Here is a 15894-nt window from a genome sequence, read left to right on the forward strand (position 1 = left end):
CAACAGTCTTGAAAATACTGCATGGCCACGATCAGCTATTTGGCTTAACGATAGAATTGAGATTCAAATAGTGACAGGTTGCTGACCCATCGCCTAAAAAGAATCCCAAGTTTGTAAGCCTACCCCTTAGTCGCCTTTTACGACATCCATGGGTTTGGTGTCGGGAACTACACGATAAACAATGGCTGGGCTTTTATGAAACATGCATTGATATGAGGTACTTTCCCCTTTTTTATTAACATCAATGCGCGATTACATTGTGGCGCCACAGAAATATTAATATATCCTAATTGGCCGGCAACGCCATAAAATTTATTTCTCTGCACGTTGATGAACGATATATCATCCTATCCAGCCTAGAGAATCTGAAACTTAGCCGCGGCAAACTTTTAAAATCTATACTAATATTATAAAGCTGAAGAGTTGATACGTCTAATAACATCAATATATTTAATCTATTTACCTGTAATATTTCCTCAATTGAAGTTTTGCTTACATTTACAAGACCTAACATTTTAGACCAGTGACGCGGTAGTTTTATGGCGCCGTTTTTTAAATTTTGTAAATTAACAAGTCTCTTAGACGTATTGAATGGACCCATCTCTAAATTTGTTTATTTTTTTTTTTACCACAAAATAAATATATATCACAGTTCCAGTTGCAGAATATCTTCGCCAAATAAAAGGCGCGCGACTTCTTTGACTACATGTGTCAGACTGAGGTCTCAATATGGGCGGGCAGACGGAGGGAAATTGTTCACTTGTAGACTCGGGGCTGCAGCTCAATCAAATTAATCTTTCGGGATGTTAAGGTTTATTTTGTTTTGTTGAACTCGGTAACATTTAACGTAAACATTGTACCAAGTAAATAGCGAGGGTACGAGTAGGACGTAAGCGTTGGTTTGAAAACTTTTAGATTATAAGGGTTACAGTTGTTCTTTAAAGAATTTTATTTTGCTCAATCAATCACACTGACTGTAGAGGGATTATATTAGCATTAAGTATTCTTTTTTCAACAAAAAAATGTACAGTACACTCTTTTCTTTATATTGAATCTCAAACTTATAATAAGAACGTATGTAATATAGAAATCAAATTTATATTACTAATAAGGTTAAAGACTTCAACGACAAACCAAGTCAACTCCAAGTCTATAAATAAGATAGTACAATGAGAACACAGCGTAGTTAGGCTACAATAAAATGGTCACAAATGACACTTTTTCGTTTTATTAAAGTCTGTCTTACCTTAGATACAAACAACATTGAGCTTCATTCTTCGGTCGAGGTCAAGAGAAGTAGCAATATTTTCTTTAATTAGTTTTGTTTTTTATAAGGGAAATATATTTAAATGTATGCTCAAATCTATGCGCAATTAGGTATTATATTATTTTCTTAATTATAGCGCAAAAGCTTGAATAAAAGTATTTTGCACATATATCCATACATACACATTTAAATACTATTTGACCGAAATATCCCATCAGTTTTCATTAAGTGGATATTTGGCCCACTCATACGATTGGTCCGGGCGATCACACTCATATACATTTTGAAAAGTTGTCATTTCGCACGCAGGCGCAGGTCAGATTTTTGTGGGCGAGATATCCCTTAACTCGATTGTACAACCGCAACACGGTTTTATCAAATTTGGTCATAAAAAAATATTTAATTTGGAAAATAAATTCGTTGTACGACACATAGGTACAGGAGGTACGAAGGCGGTGTTTTTTTTTAATGTCAAGTTCTAGTATCAATTTTTTTGTAAAGAAGAAAATTAATTAAAAAAACAATCAGCTTGTCTTTAAAATGAAATTGTTTGGGTGATGAATTACGCAGAAATTCACAGCACATTCTGTTGCTTGAATATGTAGTCCTTTACGTTTTCTTTTCTGTGAGTGTTCAGGTCGTATACACTTTTACAACCACAAAGAAAGAAAGATGACTGGACATGGCTTGATGTCCTCGAATGTCATATTGGAAAAGAAAATATTCGCATCTAGAAAGCCGGCACTGCCTGTATCTAAGTTAAATCAAATTATAACCAAATATATCAATTATACAGCGTATTTTCAACTTAAAATCTCCTCCTTCAGCAGACTAGAAAGGCCGATGCAATCAACAGAAGTTGGCAGTAACAAATAAAAGTTTTAACATACATATGTACATACATAAACGTCACGTCTATATCCCTTGCGGGGTAGACAGAGCCAACAGTCTTGAAAAGACTGAATGGCCACGTTCAGCTATTTGGCTTAACGATAGAATTGAGATTCAAATAGTGACAGGTTGCTAACCCATCGTTTAAAAAAGAATTCTAAGTTTGTAAGCCTATCCCTTAGTCGCCTTTTACGACATCCATGCGAAAGAGATGGAGTGGTCCTATTCTTTTCTTTGTATTGGTGCTGGGAATCACACGACGCTTAAAAGTTTTAAGTATAGGTATATTAGTTTTTAATCCATGCAGCTTTGACGCTCTAATTTACTAATGATAAATTGTTCTTCGTTCACAACTACAACCATAAAAATAAGAATAAAATTATATAATTTGTTTACTTATTAGCGAATAATGTCATTATTAACATCGAACTGACCTCGGTAAGCTTCGCAGTACTCAACGGTAAAGCTGGTAACGTTTGTGACCTACGAAATATCCACATTTTCCACGATAAAAACTAAATGAGCTCCATTTCACCCAGGCCAGGCTCGTAGAGATACTGTACTTGGTTCCACTCATTATCTGATCGTTTTATCGATGCTAATCAAACCATCACATTAGTCCATTACCGGACAAACAAAGGCACTTATCTAAAGCTTTTGACTTTGTTGTGAAAGCTGGTAACAATTTATACAATGGCTTCACATTTTTGTTTAGCATTCTTGCAGGTTTTATTTCGCCTATTGCAATCCAAACCAAACTGGTGGGATAGAACGGCTGTTACATCATTTCATTTAATAATTAGCATTATTTGTTGTGTTTCTGCGTGCAATTTTATTTATTTATTTATTCTTTAAAAACTTACAAAGTATCATTACTATTTAATTTTGTTATTGCTTCGGCTTTGCTTTTCATAGTAAATATCTAACTTAAAATAACAGACCCGGCTAAAAACGATGTAGAAATGTCACCATTTTCCCTAAATAAATAAAGACAAGGCTATATGTTAATATTGCTCGACAATTGTCAGCTAGGAGTTGGTACAGATAATTAGACTCGTAAATAAGTTACACGAAACAGTCCCCATTGAGCAATTGGTTAGTGACAAATTCTTAAGGCTCTATTAGTTTTACCTAGAAGCGCAACAATCGGCTCAATAGAAGTAAGTGGTGTTCCTTCAACATCAAGTAAAGAAGTTTCTTCATTATCTGACATCACTGCACAATTGGCCTTTACTCCTCGCCACACCTCACAATTTATTTATTTAAACTTTATGCACGTAAAATGTACAACAGGTGGACTTAATGCCACAAGGCATTCTCTGCCAGTCGCCACAATCGCAAGTACAGTCTGTATGTGTAGTGTGCAAACTCAAATGTCTCGATTATCTCTCTTGAAACGAAAGCAGAGTGTGCATTACTCGATGAAATTCCACGTACGATATGCTTTCATGATTCCTAGAAATAAAAGATGACTCCCATGCTTAGAAACTGGATATTCGTAGTCATCGAGAAATGTGTTCATGCTTAAAAGATTTTACGAAGTGACTTTAACGCTGAGAAGTCAGTTTCTATGTCGAAAGTAATTGTACCAGTAAAATTAATGGTCATTGATAATTGCCTTTTCGACATTATCCAGTCTGCGTGACATGACAATATGTTCTGCTTGTTATGACCCTTGAAAGCAATTTAATAATGGATTCCGAGATATAATATTTTATTAGAGGGCAACTCGTTCGCTGCACAAGCATCATTATTGGATGCTTCAAAAACACAAAGTTTTTACGCATAAAGATAAATGAGAATAGACGGCACATAACTGCCATTGAAAAACTTACAATTGTCGGTTTCCTTTGTCACTTGATCGGAAAATTTCACCTGGTCTTAAAATGTATCTTTTGCAGAATGTCTCTCTTGCAAAATGTCGCGCCAGGGACTTAGAATAAAATTTGATTCTCTAAGCGAATATAAAGTTCATCATAAAGTTTGATGTTGTTTAATGATATTGCTTTAAAAATTGATAGTTACTTCAATTTAGATCCCTACATATTTAATTGAAATTTGTAAGCGGTCTTTTAAAGTAGGCTTACGTATGTAATCACACTCAGTAGCTTTAATTTCTTTTGTTCTTACGTTTGGCCGCACATTAGATCCTCTTATAACATGAAATGGCCGATGATATTCAAACAGTAATACCCGTTTAAACGATGGATTTGATAAAGTTATCTAGAGTGCTGGTGTCCCTCATTATCTGACTAAACAGCGGAACGTAACCATTGATTTATACAACATTCTATCGTATATCGATGAATCAGCTCAGCTATACGCAACACTAGGCATAATTATGAAATGAATTGAAATCAAAGTCTAACAAGATTTTGATTATGTCTTGGCTCAATCTTGTCGTCCCATCTTTTGTCACTCAAATACCAATATTGAATTAGTACAAGTAAGCGATTGATTTTATACGATTATGCTATACTATACACCAAATATGATGATAGAAGGTGATTCATTGAAAAAGTATTAACCTTTATAGCATGTAGATTTCGAAGATTATAATAAAAGCAAGATTATGAATTACTTGAAATATTTACAAACTATAATTTGAAAAAATATACAAACGTATATACGGACTTACCCTCAGTATTCGATAAGGGCTTTCAGCTAAAAGGCACACTTCACCAGAATTTAACTTATCTTGATCTTTACTCGGCAGCATTATTTGGAGTTCTCCGCCATGGTCGAGTTTGGGTCTTGGTTCACGGTTATGTCCAGTTAAAGTCCACATCCATTCCTAAACAAAAAAGATAAATAAACAAATTGAATTGGGTTTTCAGCTATGTTAAGTCTTTTGTACGAGAACATCATAGAAATGTTAAAGTCTACAATTCGAGTTTTATCATCATACTGCGTATAATCATCTCATTATCAAATAAAGCCTTTATTGTGAAATGGTTCTACATTATGAATATGAGCGGTAACTTTCTAGTCAATGATTTGATTTTATTCAAATTTGGCAGAGCGTAGGAAACGTTAGCAGTAAGTTGGGCTTCAAAATCGAGTTAGCTGTCTGAGATTATAATGAAGATGAAAAAATGTGACTATAATACAAAATTTTCTTAATAGGTAGCGTTGAAATTAATTGCTAGAGTTACGTTTGTTGAATGACTAGTTTGTTTAATTTTTTAGACCTTTTCACACACAAAGAATTTAAAATCTATCCAGTCAATATACGATTTAAAAGAACACATTACTTTAAAATCTCCACCATTCGTTTCTACAAAAAATTATGATGTTAATGGTGTAAATTACCTATTTGAGAATTTTCAGACACTGCAGTATTATTCTGTCTAGTCTGTGATATAAATTTGGTTGTGATAAAAATTTGGTACTTTTTGGTTAAACTAGGAAAAAAGGAAATATTTTAAAACTAACGGTTATGATTTAGCGATGAAAAATAATAAATGAACTTCAAATAAATAAAATTTATTTTTAATAATATCACACCGTCCAATTTGGCATCCTAAAAGTTTTGCTACAGCAGAAAAAAAAAGTAATTTTAAGAATTTTTCCTCTTTCTTTAATTAATGTTGGATAATACATTACTTCTTATTTACTTGAATTGAGTAAATAAGAAATAATGTATTATGCACTGTTCATTATAACAACCATAAAATAATAACAATTTAGAACAATTATTATATTTTTAATTAATACGTCTCGATATGACTTCCTATAAATTAATTTGCGGTGTTGATTAAGTTACTAGTCGATGAGAAAATGTCACGTAACAATATCAGCGTTGACTCGTGATTTACCGCGTGATCTTAATATTAGAAAATTTAATTAATTGTGACACATTTACAATACATAAATATTGTTACCAGTATTTAGGTATTTAATGAGCCGTTTGGTTTACGGCATTTTAGAATATCTTTCCAATAGATGTCGTAAAAGGCTAAGGGAAGGGCTAATAAGTTTGGGAATCTTCTTGTAGGCGATGGGCTGACGACGTCACTATTTCAGTATCAATTCAATCATTAATCTATACAGCTGAACGTGGCCTTTCAGACTTTTCAAGACTGCTGGCTCTGTGTACCCGGTAAGGGATGTAAAAATTTGCTCCTACAAAATGATATGGATACAGTTTCCTTTCTAAGCGGAATAGCGTACGTTACTCACCAGTCTAATTAATAATCATTATGAAAACGTATTGATGATTAACCTTATAAATACCTGTGTTTAATATAATTTGTATTGTGCAACCTCTTTTCAATTTTGTTCAGAATATGTCATATCTGGCCAGTTAAAACAAAAGAAAAATAAAATTTTTAAGTGTGCATTTGATTCTTTTTTACAATGTAATAGGTATGTAGTACAAATCAAATTGTTGAAACATCATTGTATCAATAAGTTCAGCGGCTTATTACAGTGCATATTTAAAGTTAAACCAAAGTGCAGTTTTACTTCATCCCAAAAGCATCCCCAGTTTATTTCCATATCTAAGTTTTACTTTTTATAGAGCTTACGCTTACTTACTTACTTGTTATTGCTTTACCGTCTTCAATAACCTGACTATCAATAGGTACTATGTTAATTATCTGAAGAAATGATAAAACTTTGTACAGATTTGTTATTTACTTACAATTAAACTGACTGATTGTTATTTTCAGTTTTATTTCATACCTCTGTCACATTTCAGCGCAGTAATCTGTCGAAGGTAAGTTCTGTAGAAATAAAATCAGCCGAATAAGTGCATTTCGAAATGTCTTCTGTCGAAGCTGTATTTTCGAAGATGTACCACCTTGTTGAAGTAGTTTCTGTCCGAATAACGCTAGTCGAATGTGTGTTTTCTCTAAGCAATTTAAGTCGAAATTGAGACCAAATCGAAAAAAAATCTGATGAAATTCAGACCTAGTCTTTCGTAATCAATAAAGTGTTAATTTAGAGCGTATAACAGACTATTGTGAAACGTATTATTGTTTATTATTGTCAAATTCTGAAGAAATTAATATTAGAGATAACCGTTGCCGCCAAATTAAAATTCTGTCTTTGCGCGTAGGGTTCTTTACTCGTTGTATCTTCTAACCGGTACCCTATCTGACTTTACCACCCGGGCACCCTTCGCTATCAAATATTGACAGGGTTAACACACAAATTAACCTTTTCCGGCGTCAAGAGCTAAGCTACAGAGTCGGTACATTAGTTTAATTGGCAACTAATACCCTTACAATGGTGAGGGGAAATCGCCAGGAAATCTGCGCTATCAGACAACTTTTATAAGGTTTCCTTGCAAACCCATTTCTGAAACGTGTCCCCCAGCCTACCCCAGGGTCCTTTGTGGGGACAGCATCGGCCCTTGCTTCAGGAAAATTATAAATAAGTACTCTTGCTGGACACGATAAGTTTGTTTGTTTGAACGCGCTAACCTCAGGAACAACTGGTTCTAATTGAAAAATTCTTTTTTCGTTGAATAGAATATTTATCGAGGAAGGCTATATACGTTCAGCTGTAAAGCCCATCGCCTAAAACAAGAATCCCAAGTTTATAAGCCTATCCCTTAATCGTCTTTTACGACATCCATGGGAAAGAGATGTAGAGGTCCTCATCCTTTTTTTTATTGGTGCCAGGAACCACACGGCGATAGAATTTTCTATTGTTATAAGCTTGTTATTACTAGTGTATCGTATGATATCACATTATTGTATTAAACAAAGCTGAAAGCATCATAACAAGACTAATGTCGCATCCTTTGTGCCTGAACTGGCATTTTAACACAAAAAACGAAGTTTCTATTAAGCCTTTACGACTAAAGTGCTTCATTTAATATTTTACTTCAAGTTGGATATATGCAATCATTCTTGTATTTTATATGTAGATTAGCTGTGCCCGCGACTTCGTCCGCGTGGAATAGTTATTTTGGGCATCATTGAAACCCTTTAAGGATAATTAATGTTTGTTAACTTATTCCATTATTTATTTGCTCCTTATAGTTGTAGCGTGATGTTATATAGTCTAAAGCCTTCCTCGATAAATGGTCTATTTAACGCAAAAAAGAAGTTTTCAATTCGAACTAGTTCCTGAGATTTGCGCGTTCAAACAAACAAACAAACTCTTCAGCTTTATAATATTAGTATAGATATATTATTTACGGCAGCCGACGTTATACAGATTTTTAATCTTTTATACCTAATAGTGATGACAATATACCGACTACTACAATGTGCCGTGTGGTTTCTGGTACTTTTTATGGAATAAGACCACTCTCCCATGGATGTCGTAAACGGCGACAAAGGGAATAAGGTACATTCATTCGGTGCGGTTTTTAATATAATTCAATTTTGGCTAGATTTCCTTGCAAAGGCTACGGAGGTCAGACGAGAGTAGCTTCGAGTAAAAACCTAACTATCCAGATTCGTGGGTAAAAGGCAAAAGGCCAGGTCTCCCCTCTGGGGAGGTGAGTGATGTAAGGTTCTGAAAATAAAAGGTTGTAACAAAAGTGCGTCGGAGGAATCTTAATTTTTTGCATATTGGGTTACATATTTAAAGTTAAGCATTAATTATATTATCTCAAGGGACAAGTAATTTATAATAAGGATTTTGTACGAAACTGAATATATGGTGTGTAGGTTTGATATCTGGATAAGGCCTAAAGTAATGAGTATGAAGCATCTACGAGTATTTGTATTATATTTTGTCTTGGACGTTGAAGTATTTATAAAAAATATGACAAGTATATTATATTTAATACTAGCTGTCCCGGCAAACGTTGTTTTGCCATTTACATAATTACTAAGCAATTTCTAATTAAAAAAACAATGTTAAGGGACAACTCTTATCACAAAGGGGTATGAAAAACAGATGTTGGCCGATTCTTAGACTTACTCCATATGCTATAAATATCATGAGAATCGGTCTAGCCGTATCGGAGGAGTACAGGAACGAAAATTGTGACACGAGAATTTTATATATAAGATGTACCTATCCCTGCCGAGGTAGAAAAAATCAAAGGTCTTGAAAAAGACTTTAAGGACATGTTCCGCTAAGTGGCTATGATGGAATATAATATGACCTTATATAACTAAAAGTTTAGGGTTTCTACATAGTCAAATGGAAAAACTACTTGGTTTATGGGGTAGCTATGTCCGTTGACCTGCCTTTTTGACAACAATTTTATTTGAAAACAATGCAAATACACCTTCAATTGCAACATTGAAGGTGTATTTGTAAAATTCTCACCTTGGGACATAGAAGCTTTCAAATGGAGGTTTCTAAAAATGTTTATATTATACTAATTTGCTTATAAAGTAGTAAAGAAAAACATTCACCTCTCGCACTTGGCCGGATTTCTAAGTAAATAACTCTTGAAGCTCGCGGCATCTTTAAACACCATACGTCGCAAAAGAGGGTATAAAAACTTAAGGATTATGAGATACATTACCCCTTTGTTGACGCATTTTAGGTATTTTTCCGAGATTTTGTTTTTCACAAGCTTAGTGAGTGTGGATGTGCGAAACAGTGTTTGTCTTTTCCATACAAACTATTAACTGGATTTGTTTGAAAATAGAAAGCCTATTTGTTTTTAAATTGTATTGTACAAAGAATTTTGATACAATTGGCCAGTATTAATGCGTTATATACCTTTGAATTAAACAGAGAGTCTGGTCCCGCTTTAACCAAATTTCTTGAAATGTTGCGTATTTATAAATCAGAGTCTGGAGAAGGACAAAGGGTTTTCATACATACATACACAAAATCACGCCCCTTTCCCGGAGGGGTAGGCAGAGACTACCTCTTTCCACTTGCCACGATCTCTTAAAGACTTTTAAGAGTTTTCATCCCGTTAAAAATTACAATACCCGTGCAATTTGCGAAATACACAAGAAAAAAATTGTATTGTTTTGTAAGTGGCGCTAAATTCGCGCGTGTAGGTAGCGCTATATTCGTGCGGGTGAAGCTGCGGGTAAAAGTTTGTAGGCTTTACAGTGAAAACTATAGTAACAACTGAATCTGTATCAAACGATACAAATTATTAGACCGGGTACTATCTCCCAAAGTCCCAAATCTGTCAATTCTATTACGATACATCAAACGTAATTTTCCTTTCCGATTTATATACGGGACATACGAGACAAATTACGAGTACACAGATTGAGTTAGCCTCGAAGTAAGTTCGAGACTTGTGTTACGAGATACTAACTCAACGATACTATATTTTATAATAAATACTTAGATAGATAAACATCAAAGACTCAGACCAATCAGAGAAAGTTCGTTATTTAGTGACGAAATACTTACTGCAAGTCCTCTTTTTCTAGGCACTGAATGGGAATCGTGTGAGAAGATTGGTACGGGGGGTACTCCGCATCCAGCTGAAGCGACTACCGCAGGCCCCCCACTCCTTGGTGGCTGCCTTTCGGCCGCCGCGCCGATGAACCACATCCTCGGCATTTACATTCAAATCTATAAAGAAAATTATTTTGAATTAAACTTTCTGTTTAGTTATGAATGTGGATGATGCGAAGGAAGTATGCAGAGATCGTAGCAAGTAGAAAGATGTAGTCTCTGCCTGCCTCTCCGGGTAAGAGGCGTGATTTTAAGTATGCATGTAAACTTTATGTTTGCGACATACATAATTTATATTGAAATTAAAGTACTTACCTATCCCTTTTTCCTTCTTAAGATTCTCAAATATATGTACGTAATATATCAAGAAGATATTACAAATTTAGAAACATCAAAGACATCAGATTTCTTTCTTTAATTTTGAAAAGTATTATCAAATTGTGTGCTCATAATAAATGTGTAAGTCAGTAATTGAAATCTCAAAATATCTCTCAAACTAAAATCTGTCCAGCCCATTTGCTTGGACCACTAACTTCATATAAATATAATCGGATTCTTGCTTGAGAATTACTTTTAAAATTTAAAATTATTAAATTTATTGCATCCTACTACTATTATAAAGGCGAAAGTTTGTTTGGATGTATGGATGTTTGTTACTCTTTCACGCAAAAACTACTGAACCGATTACCATGAAATTTGGTATGTAGGTAGCTGAAGACCCAGAATAACACATAGGCTACTTTTTATCCCAGAGTTCCCGCGGGATTGATAGGGTTTCCATGCGGACGAAGTCGCGGGCGGCCTCTAGTGTATTAATAATTGTCAAAAAAAATAATTGAGAAATTATGAAACTACATATTGGAGAGCAATATTGGTGCCGTGTGGTTCCCGGCAACAATATTGTAAATGTAAATAAGTGTAAATAGAAAAAGAATAGGACCACTCATCAGATTATAAGTTATGTTATGTTATGAAAAATAATACTAAATGTATGTATAATACCTTTAAGCCAGTGTTAGAGATTTATTTAACCAAGTCAGCTTGCAACGAATCAGCGTATTGTGTAACCTCGTCATACACATGCATATGCTGAGTGGAAACCATTTTGTTTTTTTTTTTATTTCTATGTCTATGAACAATGTAATAATACATCTTGCGCCAAATAAACATTTTTCTGTCTTTCTTTTCTTATCTTTTCTTTTTTGTTATAAACGAATTACTTTTCAAACCATAAATAAGATTACGAGACACAACAATACCTATGTCTTGTAATCATATTTATGTCAAAACATTGCCACGTAGAGGAAAGTCACCACAAAAAAAAAATAACAATTAAGTATAACTAAACAATTACTCCTTTTAAAAGCTCCAGTTACGATGTATGTTAATCAATTTATATAATTTGATAGCGGTCGGTATCTTTCGATCGCTCATCGCACTAATGGTATGGGGCGCACCTTCGAGTCTCAAGTTTGAACAGCGAAAAATTTATTTTAGCGTAGACTTAGTAAGATTATAGAAACACTATAACGTTCCGGAAAGAGTAATTTTCTGTATGTAGGTAGGTATGTACATCGACACTCTATCTATACAAACAGTGAGGTAGGTACATTACATTAAGATTGAATAATTTAATTCTTTTGTACATTTTGTATTCTCTAAAATAACGAATTTAGCCAAATGTTCCGATACTTCTGGCGTTAATTCCAATCCCGACATATCCCTTTTGGAGCAGGGCCCAATTGCCCCTTTTGACGATTATTCTGGATTGAGAAGTCAGGTATTACACAAAGCGACTCCTGCCTGACCTCCGCAACCATTGCAGGGAACAAAACCCATAATAGATCACGGTATCAGTTCAAATGAATAAATTGGCCTATTCCCTTGGCCGCCTATGACGACATCCATGAGAAAGAGATGGATTGCACCCACTCAAAAGAAAAAACTGAGGTACCTATTTCGTCGAAAAAACATCGAAGTATCATGAGTTACATTTATAGGGCCAATAACTACGAAACGGCACTCGGCAGGCTTCTGGCGCTGATTAAACCCGTTTAATCATTTGGATGTGTGATAAATAGAAGTGACATTTTAGTGAACAATTTTTTTTACAGGCTAGGCTAAAATTTTATTTTCGATATAGATTTTTTCTTGTAGTTAGTAGAAGATTAATTGTTTATACAATCTTTTGTATTGTACAGATTGTTTATCGAGCGTAGGTAGTATAAATTATAACCGACTAAGGGGGTATTTACATACATTTATAAAAAAATATATAATATGAATCTGATTTATAAATTACATAACGAAATCTTTTTTCTTTTCTCTTTTTATTTATTATAATTAGTAATGGTTAATACCTGTTAACAAATAAATATATACGAATTTATTTGAAATTGATAAAATGATTCATTAAATTCACAACATAGTATATCATAAGACCATAAGTCGTTTTTTATCCAATTACCTACTATATAGAAAATTAAACACATTTTGTAGCGGCTCATTGTAACTTTTGAGGTGACATCTTTGTTGGTAGGTAAAAGTTCTAGTAAAGGACTTATATTGCGTGTAATGTAACTTGTATATGCGTCATACTATAGCTTTACGTAACTATAGCATATTAACAAAAACGTCATGAAAATTAAGATTGTAAAAGAACGCAATAACATTTTCCATAATAAGTGGTACGCGTATCTTGTGTCGGTTTCTTTTTTCTGACGCTACTTATTATTCAAAACCATTCCTTCAGAACACATATACATATGTCACGTCTGGAGTAATAGAGTACACGCGTTGTATATACTTACCTCTACATTCCTTATAATGTTTCTTTACATTTAGACTTTAATACGTTATTTATAACATTAAATAAAAGCGTTAATACCTATATAGCAAAAATCTAGATCATTGTTTCTAGTGGTTTTATTGAATATCTGGAAATATATTTATCGATGTCCTGAGAACGGGAGAAGGGACCCCACTGCAACCCAAACAGCATACAGATATGTACAATGGGAAATTTCTATGACTTATATAATAAAGAGAAAAGATTTGTCTTTTTCTTTGTAACAAATAAACTCACAAACTAAAGTCTGGGCAGATTTTGATTTCGCACAGAGATAAAATTGACCTTACGCAGAAACAACAGGCTTTTTCTGGATATTCTCAAGGGAGCAAGCTCCGTGTTAAAGCAAATTGTCAAATAAAGATACAATTTTATCAAATTTCAAAATACATAAATAATCATTTAATGTATCTTTGAGCTTTTGAAAGCTACAATCACAACTAACAAGAGACTTGACGAGAGACTTTTACGAAAAATCATCTAGGTACATAATTGTAATTATGAAAAGGCAGATGGCTACGAACCGGCAGAACCTGAAAGTTTGGGTTTAATATTTGCGAAACCCAGACTAGCCCGGGTGACATTCTAAGAAATAAGGACTAACGTGCAAAGCCAGGAATTGCAGGATTTAATTCAACTAAGGTTATTTCAAGTAGGCATAAATATAATATTCTTGATTGCATCAAGACAATAGAATACAATAAAAAACAAAGCAAACATAGCATAGCATAGCATAAGTATATAGGGGGACAAGTTATCGCTTAAGCAATCTTAAAAATGACATTTGATAAGAGTACATACAACTTTGTATTATATTTTTATACTATGATCAGTCATTGCGACACTGGAAACTTCTTCTAAAATCATGGATTTTTTCGATCTGAAATGACGGCAATCTAGGTTTGTAAGAATAAAAGCTACTAAACTGTTGGAAAACACACACGATACGGCAAAGATTCGAGTATTAATTACATGATATTGAAATCTCTAAAAAAAAAACTTTGCCCTTTTTAACGTTGCGTTCGGGAGGATATCAGAAAAGTAAAAAAAATACAAAAAATATTCACAAGCCTGGGTCAAAGCAAAGAAATTTCGCCATTGGTTAGGACAATAATATTTATAGACAATTCATTTTGTATCTGATTTGTACAAACTACGATAAGACATACAAAATATTATATATCACTAACATTAAAGCCATTTTTTAATTATATATTTTTTAAATATGCACGACATTCCACATGTTTACATACCTTTTAGTTGCAGTTCATAAAAAAACAAGAACACTTCTAAGAACTTTCACAATTTCGCTGAAAATCTGAATGTTTAACGTAATGAGCGAGCTTACAACGCGGCCGCGTTTCCTATGGTCAGCGCAAGCCGCGATGAGATAATGTCGCCGCTCTCAATACACCAAGAGACAGGCACACATTTTCCTGCCAAAGTAAGTTTCTATAAAAAGAAAACTCTTTGCTTCCATGCTGGTCTAGATACGAAGAAACCACCTGGTATTTTCCAGTTGTATTTCTTCCAGAGCACATTGTAAAGTCAATCAAGGGAAAAGCTGCTAAACATTTAGATTCTTCTTTCAGGCGAGGGCTAGGAATCCCATTTTTTTGTTGCCTTATAGTAAGTTGTAAGATTCCTCTCAAATTAACATAATTACTGTTACCAAGTTTAATAAAATTAAAAAAAAAGACTTTTTAATCTGATTGCTGTGTTGTCCCTAACGTTATATCAAACCTATGGAATTTAGTATTACGTATATTATGTGTGTATGGCATTATACGTAACTTCCAAGAATTCGTGTTACCTACCTCAAAAATTTGTTCGACATATATTTATACACATTATTTTGAAAAGCATGTTTTAAAAGTGTCAAAATCATAAGCGACAAACGTGTGTACAATTCCGACTTAATATAATTTGGGCTAGCTCTTAGTCTAACTTACCCTTTTGTGTAGGCATGCGTGTTAACGCTCTAATGTCACAGCGGACTTTGAATGTTCAACAAGTTTAACTGATAGACATACGATTATGAAGTACAAGATGTACGAGGTTTAATGTCTATGTTATAATATATTTTAATAATTAAAGTAAAGAACAAAAAAGAAATGTTTTATTTTCCGTTACGGATGACGAATCTGCAGTTATTTTCTTTTCTGTCTGTCTGTATGAACGCACATGTAGGCAACCTACTTCATTTTATTATAGTAGTTTTTTTAAATATTTACAGGCAAAGCCAGCTGGTATACCTACATATGCATATACTTCTTAGTTTTCCTTAAATATAGTGCAGTGCTATACATTTGATTCTTTCCTGTTCAGTTCTCCTTTTTTCTCCCTCAGTACCTATTATATTCTTAAACTTTCAACAATTCTTCCGACACACAAAATCCACTGAAACGATTTAATTGAATTTCGGCATGAAGGTACCATACATGGAAACATTTTATCTCGGTATACTGTCATGTTCCCTAAGGATACTTAATCCAAAAACAGATATTTAGGTATTAACTTGAAATTGAGTACGAAGGTACCT

At 33.7% G+C, this 15894-nt stretch overlaps 1 protein-coding gene across 1 annotated transcript in view; it reads right to left on the reverse strand.

Moving 5' to 3' along the window:
- Positions 1-14712, reverse strand: part of LOC106133844 (transient receptor potential cation channel subfamily A member 1) — a 34380-nt gene extending 19668 nt beyond the window's left edge. Inside the window, exons 1-3 of the mRNA XM_060953527.1 lie at positions 14606-14712; positions 10457-10621; positions 4797-4952 (exon numbers count right to left, since the gene is read on the reverse strand). Of these exons, the coding sequence (XP_060809510.1) occupies positions 4797-4952; positions 10457-10609 (309 nt within the window). The 5' untranslated portion in view covers positions 10610-10621; positions 14606-14712. The remainder of the gene's footprint in view (positions 1-4796; positions 4953-10456; positions 10622-14605) is intronic.
- Positions 14713-15894: the final 1182 nt, after the last annotated feature.

This window comes from Amyelois transitella, chromosome Z (assembly GCF_032362555.1).
Source record: "Amyelois transitella isolate CPQ chromosome Z, ilAmyTran1.1, whole genome shotgun sequence".
NCBI lineage: Eukaryota > Metazoa > Arthropoda > Insecta > Lepidoptera > Pyralidae > Amyelois > Amyelois transitella.